Genomic DNA, 13,344 nt, shown 5'->3' with positions numbered 1-13,344 from the left:
GGGAGAGGTGAGGACGGGGAGAGAGGTGAGGACGGGGAGAGAGGAGGCGGGGAGAGAGAGGAGGGAGAGAGGCAGACGACGGGGAGAGAGGCAGACGACGGGGAGAGAGGCAGACGACGGGGAGAGAGGCAGACGACGGGGAGAGAGGCAGACGACAGGGAGAGAGGCAGACGACAGGGAGAGAGGCAGACGACAGGGAGAGAGGCAGACGACAGGGAGAGAGGCAGACGACAGGGAGAGAGGCAGACGACAGGGAGAGAGGCAGACGACAGGGAGAGAGGCAGACGACAGGGAGAGAGGCAGACGACAGGGAGAGAGGCAGACGACAGGGAGAGAGACAGACGACAGGGAGAGAGACAGACGACAGGGATGGCTCTCAGAGCTGCAACCCTTATCCAATAATACAGCTGGAGTGTGTGTGATTCCCCCCCTCCCTCTCCCTCCCTTTCTTCCCCCCCGCCTCCCTTTCTATCCCCCTTTCTCCCCCCTGCCTCCCTTTCTACCCCCCTTTCTCTCTTCCCCCTTTCTTCTCTCCTCCCTCCCTTTCTACCCCCTCCCTCCCTTTCTCTCCCCCTCCCTTCCTTTCTCTCCCCCTCCCTCCCTTTCTCTCACCCTCCCTCCCTTTCTCTCACCCTCCCTCCCTTTCTCTCCCCCTCCCTCCCTTTCTCTCCTCCCTCCCTTTCTCTCCCCCCCTCCCTCCCTTTCTCTCCCCCTCCCTCCCTTTCTCTCCCCGTCTCCCTCCCTTTCTCTCCCCTCTCCCTCCCTTTCTCTCCCCCTCTCCTCCCCTTCTCTCCCCCTCCCTTTCTCTCCTCCCTCCCTTTCTCTCCCCCTCCCTCCTTTCCTCCCCCTCCCTCCCTTTCTCTCCCCGTCTCCCTCCCTTTCTCTCCCCCTCTCCCTCCCTTTCTCTCCCCCCCCTCCCTTTCTCTCCCTCTCGTACAGCAACTGAACCACCCCAACGTGATCAAGTACCATGCATCATTTATTGAGGAGAACGAGCTGAACATTGTGTTGGAGCTGGCTGATGCTGGGGACCTCTCCCGGATGATCAAGGTAAGAGATCTGGTGGTCCTACACAGGTCAGTCTTCCTCACTGGGATCCATCCTGGTGATGTACTAGCCCATCCTGGTGATGTACTAGCCCGTCCTGGTGATGTACTAGCCCATCCTGGTGATGTACAAGCCCGTCCTGATGATGTACTAGCCCGTCCTGGTGACGTACTAGCCCGTCCTGGTGATGTACTTGCCCGTCCTGGTGATCTACTAGCCCATCCTGGTGATGTACTAGCCCGTCCTGATGAAGTACTAGCCCGTCCTGATGATGTACTAGCCCATCCTGGTGACGTACTAGCCTGTCCTGATGATGTACTAGCCCGTCCTGGTGATCTACTAGCCCGTCCTGATGATGTACTAGCCCATCCTGACGACGTACTAGCCCGTCCTGGTGACGTACTAGCCCGTCCTGGTGATCTACTAGCCCGTAATCTATAATATATGCCATTTAGCAGACGCTTTTATCCAAAGCCAACGCTGTCTCAAACTGCAAATGACCAACGCTGTCTCACACTGCAAATGACCAATGTTGTCGGCCACTCACACTGAAACCCAAACAAACAAACACACACACACACACAAACATAAATAAACACACACACACACACTGAAACACAAACATAAGCACACAAACAAACACAGACACCCACAAACATAAATAAACACACAAACACGCACTGAAACACAAACGTACACACCCTCACCACTCTGCCTCTGTGTACCCCTCTGTTCCTGCCTCTCTCCCTCTGTTTTCCTCATTAGACATTGCCAGTCCAGAGGCTGGCATCACCCCCCACCCATTATGAAGAAAATACAGTGTAGTCACACTGTGGTGCCATATGTAAACAGAGGCCCCGGATGGAATTAACATTGTCTTCCCCCTTATTTCTCTTCCTTTCCCTCCCTGACCATCTTAGCAATCAAATCAATTGAAATGGCCCTTGATTTGCATGTAACTCCATAATATTGTGTGAGCAGTGATTGTAGTGGAAGACGAGGAGGTCTTTGTGCTGCTCCACCATTGACATCAAACACCCCTCTGATCTGATATGCTAATGACGGGGCAAGGAGAAGAATGGCTCACCATGCTGCCTTTGTTTGGCTGTGGGCCAAGGTCTCTCTATCTCTCTCACACACACACACACACACACACACACACACACACACACACACACACACACACACACACACACACACACACTGCAAGACAGACATACTGTACCCGGACTGTCCCAGTCAAACAGTGTAATTAATGTGCTGGTCCTCGACAGACCCTCATTCTGACTGTCCCAGTCTAACAGTGTAATTAATATGCTGGTCCTCGACAGACCCTCATTCTGACTGTCCCACTCTACAGACCCTCATTCTGACTGTCCTACTCTACAGACCCTCATTCTGACTGTCCCAGTCTAACAATATGCTGGTCCTCGACAGACCCTCATTCTGACTGTCCCAGTCTAACAGTATAATTAATATGCTGGTCCTCGACAGACCCTCATTCTGACTGTCCCAGTCTAACAGTGTAATTAATATGCTGGTCCTCGACAGACCCTCATTCTGACTGTCCCAGTCTATCAGTGTAATTAATATGCTGGTCCTCGACAGACCCTCATTCTGACTGTCCCAGTCTAACAGTGTAATTAATATGCTGGTCCTCGACAGACCCTCATTCTGACTGTCCCAGTCTAACAGTGTAATTAATATGCTGGTCCTCGACAGACCCTCATTCTGACTGTCCCACTCTACAGACCCTCATTCTGACTGTCCCAGTCTAACAATATGCTGGTCCTCGACAGACCCTCATTCTGACTGTCCCAGTCTAACAGTGTAATTAATATGCTGGTCCTCGACAGACCCTCATTCTGACTGTCCCAGTCTAACAGTGTAATTAATATGCTGGTCCTCGACAGACCCTCATTCTGACTGTCCCAGTCTAACAGTATAATTAATATGCTGGTCCTCGACAGACCCTCATTCTGACTGTCCCAGTCTAACAGTATAATTAATATGCTGGTCCTCGACAGACCCTCATTCTGACTGTCTCAGCCTAACAGTATAATGAATATGCTGGTCCTCGACAGACCCTCATTCTGACTGTCTCAGTCTAACAGTATAATTAATATGCTGGTCCTCGACAGACCCTCATTCTGACTGTCCCACTCTACAGACCCTCATTCTGACTGTCCCAGTCTAACAATATGCTGGTCCTTGACAGACCCTCATTCTGACTGTCCCAGTCTAACAGTATAATTAATATGCTGGTCCTCGACAGACCCTCATTCTGACTGTCCCACTCTACAGACCCTCATTCTGACTGTCCCAGTCTAACAGTATAATTAATATGCTGGTCCGCGACAGACCCTCATTCTGACTGTCCCACTCTACAGACCCTCATTCTGACTGTCCAAGTCTAACAGTGTAATTAATATGCTGGTCCTCGACAGACCCTCATTCTGACTGTCCCAGTCTAACAGTGTAATTAATATGCTGGTCCTCTACAGACCCTCATTCTGACTGTCCCAGTCTAACAGTGTAATTAATATGCTGGTCCTCGACAGACCCTCATTCTGACTGTCCCAGTCTAACAGTGTAATTAATATGCTGGTCCTCGACAGACCCTCATTCTGACTGTCCCAGTCTAACAGTGTAATTAATATGCTGGTCCTCGACAGACCCTCATTCTGACTGTCCCACTCTACAGACCCTCATTCTGACTGTCCCAGTCTAACAATATGCTGGTCCTCGACAGACCCTCATTCTGACTGTCCCAGTCTAACAGTGTAATTGATATGCTGGTCCTCGACAGACCCTCATTCTGACTGTCCCACTCTACAGACCCTCATTCTGACTGTCCCAGTCTAACAATATGCTGGTCCTCGACAGACCCTCATTCTGACTGTCCCAGTCTAACAGTGTAATTAATATGCTGGTCCTCTACAGACCCTCATTCTGACTGTCCCAGTCTAACAGTGTAATTAATATACTGGTCCTCGACAGACCCTCATGTTGACTGTCACACTCTACAGACCCTCATTCTGACTGTCCCAGTCTAACAGTGTAATTAATATGCTGGTCCTCTACAGACCCTCATTCTGACTGTCCCAGTCTAACAGTGTAATTAATATGCTGGTCCTCGACAGACCCTCATTCTGACTGTCCCAGTCTAACAGTGTAATTAATATGCTGGTCCTCGACAGACCCTCATTCTGACTGTCCCAGTCTAACAGTGTAATTAATATGCTGGTCCTCGACAGACCCTCATTCTGACTGTCCCAGTCTAACAGTATAATTAATATGCTGGTCCTCGACAGACATTTACATTTACATTTAAGTCATTTAGCAGACGCTCTTATCCAGAGCGACTTACAAATTGGTGCATACACCTTATGACAACCAGTGGAACAGCCACTTGCATCACCCTCATTCTGACTGTCCCAGTCTAACAGTGTAATTAATATGCTGGTCCTCGACAGACCCTCATTCTGACTGTCCCAGTCTAACAGTGTAATTAATATGCTGGTCCTCGACAGACCCTCATTCTGACTGTCCCAGTCTAACAGTATAATTAATACATGTCATATATCCTTTGGCGAAAAAATACTAATTTGCAGCGTTCAATGAATTGTATTTCTGGAGAACCTTAGTTACGACCATGAAACAGAAAGGGACAGGGTAACAGCTTCATTTTATCATGACAAAAATAAATACCCCAACCATCAAGATGCCAGGACAATGATGAAAACATCCGTAGCCTAAACATCCTCATAAGGGCCAAGTAGCCTTAATAAATAGTGACACTCAGTACAAAAGCAATAATGAAGCTTTAATGAATATAAGTGTCAATATGACAGCGGTCAAAAATCATCCATTATTGTCATTATTATTATTATTGTTATTATTATTATTGTTATTAATATTATTATTGTTATTAATATTATTATTATTATTATTATTATTATTGTCATTATTATTATTATTATTATTATTATTATTGTTATTATTGTTATTATTGTTATTATTATTATTATTGTCATTATTATTATTATTGTTATTATTATTGTTATTATTATTATTGTCATTATTATTATTATTATTATTATTATTATTGCTCCTGCTTGTCTTCACCAATGGCTTCCATTTAGCTGTTATCCCTTGTCCTAACAATTGACACCATTTTCCTAACTTTCACACACCTTTGTTTGGTTGTCATGCGTAATAGTCTCAGGTTTTCTCTTTGTGTCCTCGTTTTGTCTTTATGGAGCACAACGGCTGTGCAGGCGTCTTATTTTTGACAGAGGGAGGAAGCTCCCGTCTGTCAGAGGGAGGAAGCTCCCGTCTGACAGAGGGAGGAAGCTCCCGTCTGACAGAGGGAGGAAGCTCCCGTCTGACAGAGGGAGGAAGCTCCCGTCTGACAGAGGGAGGAAGCTCCCGTCTGACAGAGGGAGGAAGCTCCCGTCTGTCAGAGGGGAGGAAGCTCCCGTCTGTCAGAGGGAGGAAGCTCCCGTCTGACAGAGGGAGGAAGCTCCCGTCCAGAGGGAGGAAGCTGACAGAGGGAGGAAGCTCCCGTCTGTCAGAGGGAGGAAGCTCCCGTCTGACAGAGGGAGGAAGCTCCCGTCTGTCAGAGGGAGGAAGCTCCCGTCTGACAGAGGGAGGAAGCTCCCGTCTGACAGAGGGAGGAAGCTCCCGTCTGTCAGAGGGAGGAAGCTCCCGTCTGTCAGAGGGAGGAAGCTCCCGTCTGTCAGAGGGAGGAAGCTCCCGTCTGTCAGAGGGAGGAAGCTCCCGTCTGTCAGAGGGAGGAAGCTCCCGTCTGACAGAGGGAGGAAGCTCCCGTCTGACAGAGGGAGGAAGCTCCCGTTTTGACAGAGGGAGGAAGCTCCCGTCTGAATTGGTTCATGGTGTCGGTCAGACTTGTTTTCTTTGCCCGCAACCTGTTCGCCAATGACAGTGAAGTGAAGAAATGGTCCATGGTGACATTTGTCCCCTGGCCAATGTAAGGTTCCACAAAGCTTCATCGCCACATTCTCCCAAACTGGCTCACCTGCTGCCCCGATGTAGATCATTTTAAACGTTGTATTTCTTTCCTAGACATTGAAAGACGTTCAGCACGTACAGTAGAGGATACATACCATTTAGAGATTAGAATGGATTAACACATTAGAGGATACATACCATTTAGAGATTAGAATGGATTAACACAGTAGAGGATACATACCATTTAGAGATTAGAATGGATTAACACAATAGAGGATACATACCATTTAGAGATTAGAATGGATTAACACAATAGAGGATACATACCGTTTAGAGATTAGAATGGATTAACACAGTAGAGGATACATACCATTTAGAGATTAGAATGGATTAACACAATAGAGGATACATACCATTTAGAGATTAGAATGGATTAACACAGTAGAGGATACATACCATTTGGAGATAAGAATGGATTAACACAATAGAGGATACATACCATTTAGAGATTAGAATGGATTAACACAGTAGAGGATACATACCATTTAGAGATTAGAATGGATTAACACAGTAGAGGATACATACCATTTAGAGATTAGAATGGATTCACACAATAGAGGATACATACCATTTAGAGATGAGAATGGATTAACACAGTAGAGGATACATACCATTTAGAGATTAGAATGGATTAACACAATAGAGGATACATACCATTTAGAGATGAGAATGGATTAACACAGTAGAGGATACATACCATTTAGAGATTAGAATGGATTAACACAATAGAGGATACATACCATTTAGAGATTAGATTGGATTAACACAATAGAGGATACATAACATTTAGAGATTAGAATGGATTAACACAGTAGAGGATACATACCATTTAGAGATTAGAATGGATTCACACAATAGAGGATACATACCATTTAGAGATGAGAATGGATTAACACAGTAGAGGATACATACCATTTAGAGATTAGAATGGATTAACACAATAGAGGATACATACCATTTAGAGATTAGAATGGATTAACACAGTAGAGGATACATACCATTTAGAGATTAGAATGGATTAACACAGTAGAGGATACATACCATTTAGAGATTAGAATGGATTAACACAGTAGAGGATACATACCATTTAGAGATTAGAATGGATTCACACAATAGAGGATACATACCATTTAGAGATGAGAATGGATTAACACAGTAGAGGATACATACCATTTAGAGATTAGAATGGATTAACACAATAGAGGATACATACCATTTAGAGATTAGAATGGATTAACACAGTAGAGGATACATACCATTTAGAGATTAGAATGGATTAACACAGTAGAGGATACATACCATTTAGAGATTAGAATGGATTAACACAGTAGAGGATACATACCATTTAGAGATTAGAATGGATTAACACAGTAGAGGATACATACCATTTAGAGATTAGAATGGATTAACACAGTAGAGGATACATACCATTTAGAGATTAGAATGGATTAACACAGTTGAGGATTCATACCATTTAAAGATTAGAATGTATTAACACAATAGAGGACACATACCATTTAGAGATTAGAATGAATTAACACAATAGAGGATACATACCATTTAGAGATTAGAATGGATTAACACAGTAGAGGATACATACCATTTAGAGATTAGAATGGATTAACACATTCGAGGATACATACCATTTAGAGATTAGATTGGATTAACACAATAGAGGATACATACCATTTAGAGATTAGAATGGATTAACACAGTAGAGGATACATACCATTTAGAGATTAGAATGGATTAACACAATAGAGGATACATACCATTTAGAGATTATAATGGATTAACACAGTAGAGGATACATACCATTTAGAGATTAGAATGGATTAACACAATAGAACATGCATACCATTTAGAGATTAGAATGGATTAACACAATAGAGGATACATACCATTTAGAGATTAGAATGGATTAACACAGTAGAGGATACATACCATTTAGAGATTAGAATGGATTAACACAATAGAGGATACATACAGTTTAGAGATTAGAATGGATTAACACAGTAGAGGATACATACCATTTAGAGATTAGAATGGATTAACACAATAGAGGATACACACCATTTAGAGATTAGAATGGATTCACACAATAGAGGATACATACCATTTAGAGATTAGAATGGATTAACACAGTAGAGGATACATACCATTTGGAGATAAGAATGGATTAACACAATAGAGGATACATACCATTTAGAGATTAGAATGGATTAACACAATAGAGGATACATACCATTTAGAGATTAGAATGGATTCACACAATAGAGGATACATACCATTTAGAGATTAGAATGGATTAACACAGTAGAGGATACATACCATTTGGAGATAAGAATGGATTAACACAATAGAGGATACATACCATTTAGAGATTATAATGGATTAACACAGTAGAGGATACATACCATTTAGAGATTAGAATGGATTCACACAATAGAGGATACATACCATTTAGAGATGAGAATGGATTAACACAGTAGAGGATACATACCATTTAGAGATTAGAATGGATTAACACAGTAGAGGATACATACCATTTAGAGATTAGATTGGATTAACACAATAGAGGATACATACCATTTAGAGATTAGAATGGATTAGCACAGTAGAGGATACATGCCATTTAGAGATTAGAATGGATTAACACAGTTGAGGATTCATACCATTTAAAGATTAGAATGGATTAACACAATAGAGGACACATACCATTTAGAGATTAGAGTGGATTAACACAATAGAGGATACATACCATTTAGAGATTAGAATGGATTAACACAGTAGAGGATACATAACATTTAGAGATTAGAATGGATTAACACATTCGAGGATACATACCATTTAGAGATTAGAATGGATTAACACAGTAGAGGATACATACCATTTAGAGATTAGAATGGATTAACACATTCGAGGATACATACCATTTAGAGATTAGATTGGATTAACACAATAGAGGATACATACAGTTTAGAGATTAGAATGGATTAACACAATAGAGGATACATACCATTTAGAGATTAGAATGGATTAACACAGTAGAGGATACATACCATTTAGAGATTAGAATGGATTAACACAGTAGAGGATACATACCATTTAGAGATTAGAGTGGATTAACACAATAGAACATGCATACCATTTAGAGATTTAACACAGTAGAGGATACATACCATTTGGAGATTAGAGTGGATTAACACAATAGAGGATACATACCATTTAGAGATTAGAATGGATTAACACAGTAGAGGATACATACCATTTAGAGATTAGAATGGATTAACACAATAGAGGATACATACCATTTAGAGATGAGAATGGATTAACACAGTAGAGGATACATACCATTTAGAGATTAGAATGGATTAACACAATAGAGGATACATACCATTTAGAGATTAGAATGGATTAACACAGTAGAGGATACATACCATTTAGAGATTAGAATGGATTAACACAATAGAGGATACATACCATTTAGAGATTAGAATGGATTAACACAATAGAGGATACATACCATTTAGAGATTAGAATGGATTAACACAATAGAGGATACATACCATTTAGAGATTAGAATGGATTAACACAGTAGAGGATACATACCATTTAGAGATTAGAATGGATTAACACAGTAGAGGATACATACCATTTATAGATTAGAATGGATTAACACAATAGAGCATACATACCATTTAGAGATTAGAATGGATTAACACAATAGAGGATACATACCATTTAGACTGTTGGGAGAATGAGTGGAGCAGGCCCTACTGTCGGGAGAAGGAGCGGAGCAGGCCCTACTGTCGGGAGAAGGAGTGGAGCAGGCCCTACTGTCGGGAGAAGGAGCGGAGCAGGCTCTACTGTCGGGAGAAGGAGCGGAGCAGGCCCTACTGTCGGGAGAAGGAGCGGAGCAGGCTCTACTGTCGGGAGAAGGAGTGGAGCAGGCCCTACTGTCGGGAGAAGGAGCGGAGCAGGCCCTACTGTCGGGAGAAGGAGCGGAGCAGGCTCTACTGTCGGGAGAAGGAGTGGAGCAGGCCCTACTGTCGGGAGAAGGAGCGGAGCAGGCCCTACTGTCGGGAGAAGGAGCGGAGCAGGCCCTACTGTCGGGAGAAGGAGAGGATCAGCTCCTACTGTTCTGTTAGGAGGAGGACGGGAAACCATTTTTAAAAATGACATGCCCTCCTAAAACTGGTTCTAACTCCAGTTCTGTTGTGATGTTAAGATTCTAACACCGTGCATATTAAAGACTTATTTAGGAAAAGTCGTGGACGGAGGGGGACATGACTTAAAAAATTGCAGAATAAAGAATAAAAAAATAAAATGAGCAGTCAAATGACTGCTTTAGCGGATCTAGTGTTAATAAATATACAAAATAATTGTGGAACGAACAGTTGACTGAAGACCCGACGGCCGGGCATTTGTGCGGTTGAGTCCATTTCTGGGGAAATGTGGACTCTTAAAACAATGTGATCAAACTCACTCGCTCTCTACTCTCCCGTTTGCTATTGTTTAACAATCAGTATCCCAACAAGCACAAGGACTGTTGAACACGGCTAGGACCGTTGACAGCGGCTAGGACCGTTGACAGCGGCTAGGCCCGTTGACAGCGTCTAGGCCCGTTGACAGCGTCTAGGACCGTTGACAACGTCTAGGCCCGTTGACAGCGGCTAGGCCCGTTGACAGCGGCTAGGCCCGTTGACAGCGTCTAGGCCCGTTGACAGCGGCTAGGACCGTTGACAGCGTCTAGGCCCGTTGACAGCGGCTAGGACCGTTGACAGCGTCTAGGCCCGTTGACAGCGTCTAGGCCCGTTGACAGCGTCTAGGCCCGTTGACAGCGGCTAGGACCGTTGACAGCGGCTAGGACCGTTGACAGCGGCTAGGACCGTTGACAGCGTCTAGGCCCGTTGACAGCGTCTAGGCCCGTTGACAGCGGCTAGGACCGTTGACAGCGGCTAGGACCGTTGACAGCGGCTAGGCCCGTTGACAGCGGCTAGGCCCGTTGACAGCGGCTAGGCCCGTTGACAGCGTCTAGGCCCGTTGACAGCGGCTAGGACCGTTGACAGCGTCTAGGCCCGTTGACAGCGTCTAGGCCCGTTGACAGCGGCTAGGACCGTTGACAGCGGCTAGGACCGTTGACAGCGGCTAGGACCGTTGACAGCGGCTAGGCCCGTTGACAGCGTCTAGGACCGTTGACAGCGGCTAGGACCGTTGACAGCGGCTAGGACCGTTGACAGCGGCTAGGCCCGTTGACAGCGTCTAGGCCCGTTGACAGCGGCTAGGACCGTTGACAGCGGCTAGGACCGTTGACAGCGTCTAGGCCCGTTGACAGCGGCTAGGACCGTTGACAGCGTCTAGGCCCGTTGACAGCGGCTAGGCCCGTTGACAGCATCTAGGCCCGTTGACAGCGGCTAGGACCGTTGACAGCGGCTAGGACCGTTGACAGCGGCTAGGACCGTTGACAGCGGCTAGGACCGTTGATTTCCGGTAGTCTTGTCGCACTGTGACTGTTTCTGTGACATCTGGGAGAGAATGAGGTCATGCTGAGAGGGTGGGGGGGTTACGGTGGCAGGGGTATTGTGTGTTGTGTGGTTGTAGTTTGTGTGTGACCGGGTTACATATATATGGAGAAACTATGTACCAGATGTGAGCATTTTGCTTTTCTCTGTTTCTGAGAACTCATGTGCTCCACCGCAGCGTAATGAAAATGAGAAGGGCCTTGGTATGAGAGAAAGAGGGGGGGGTAGAGGAAAAGAGGTAGAGAACCGTAGAGAGAGGATTGGAATTGATAGGGAAAGAAAGAGAACGGTAGAGAGGGAGGGAAACAGGGAACGAGAGAGAGGAACGAGGGAAACAGCAGAGTGAGGGGAAGAAAAAGAGGGAACAAGCGCGAGGTCTGCATCATATTAACTCGTTTTGTGTGTGTGTGTGTGTGTGTGTGTGTGTGTGTGTGTGTGTGTGTGTGTGTGTGTGTGTGTGTGTGTGTGTGTGTGTGTGTGTGTGCGCTTTAAGGATCAGCAGAGTTTGTGTACACTGACTGTACAAAATCCTAATATTGAGTTGCACCCCCTTTTCCCCACAGAACAGCCTCAATTCATTGGGGAATGGACTACAAGGTGTTGAAAGCGTTCCACAGGGATGTTGGCCCATGTTGACTCCAATGCTTCCCACAGTTGTGTCAAATTGGCTGGATGTCCTTTGGGTGGTGGACCATTCATGATACACACGGGAAACTGCAGCATTGCAGTTCTTGACACAAACCAGTGCGCCTGGTATCTACTACCACACCCTGTTCAAAGGCACTTACATCTTTTGTCTTTGCCCATTTACCCTCTGAACGGCCCACATACACAATCCATGTCTCAATTGTCTCAAGGCTTAAACATCCTTCTTGAACCTGGACAGTTATTTGATTATTTGAATATCCAAAAGGACTTTAGTATTTGATTACTTGCTAGAATATAGATTTTTGAGCAAAACAAATATAGGCCTATTTTGATTCAAAAGCTTTGTCTAAAATTGAATTGAATGATCTATGTGACAAGTTTACACTATGACATTTTAAATAAAACATCAGTTTTATAACAGTTTTTATTAGTGCACCTCATAAGAAAGTCCGGTAGCTTGTTATTGTCAGTTGATCCAAGCAGTAGTACTGTCAGAGGCTCCATGTGTAGCAAGTGAAGTGGGACATTTCATTTTCTCCCCAATTTCGAACTTGTTGCATTGCTGCAACTCCCCAACGGGCTCGGGTCATTGCGTCCTCTGAAACATGACCCGCCAAACTGCGCTTCTTAACACCCATCTGCTTAACCCGGATGCCAGCTACACCAATGTGTCGGAGGAAACACTGTTCACGTGACGACCGAGGTCAGCCTGCAGGCGCCCGGCAAACCCCCCCCCCCCTAACCTGGACCACGCTGGGCCAAACCCTTAGGGGGGCAACGCGAGGCCAAACCCTTAGGGGGGCAACGCTGGGTCAAACCCCTCCCTAACCCGGACGACGCTGGGCCAAACCCTCCCCTAACCCGGGCGACGCTTGGCCAAACCCTTAGGGGGGCAACGCGAGGCCAAACCCTTAGGGGGGCAACGCTGGGTCAAACCCCTCCCTAACCTGGACCACGCTGGGCCAAACCCTTAGGGGGGCAACGCGAGGCCAAACCCTTAGGGGGGCAACGCTGGGTCAAACCCCTCCCTAACCCGGACGACGCTGGGCCAAACCCTCCCCTAACCCGGGCGACGCTTGGCCAAACCCCC

At 45.4% G+C, this 13,344-nt stretch overlaps 1 protein-coding gene across 1 annotated transcript in view; it reads left to right on the top strand.

The window, feature by feature from the left end:
• Positions 1-928: 928 nt before the first annotated feature.
• nek7 (NIMA-related kinase 7) overlaps positions 929-13,344 on the top strand; it is a 54,557-nt gene continuing 42,141 nt past the window's right edge. Inside the window, exon 1 of the mRNA XM_052464139.1 lies at positions 929-1,050. Within this exon, the coding sequence (XP_052320099.1) occupies positions 1,042-1,050 (9 nt within the window). The 5' untranslated portion in view covers positions 929-1,041. The remainder of the gene's footprint in view (positions 1,051-13,344) is intronic.

Source organism: Oncorhynchus keta, chromosome 1 (genome assembly GCF_023373465.1).
Source record: "Oncorhynchus keta strain PuntledgeMale-10-30-2019 chromosome 1, Oket_V2, whole genome shotgun sequence".
In the NCBI taxonomy this organism is placed as follows: Eukaryota; Metazoa; Chordata; class Actinopteri; order Salmoniformes; family Salmonidae; genus Oncorhynchus; species Oncorhynchus keta.
The sequence above is the reverse complement of the archived record's forward strand: the minus strand, read 5'-3'. Positions and strand labels throughout refer to the sequence as shown.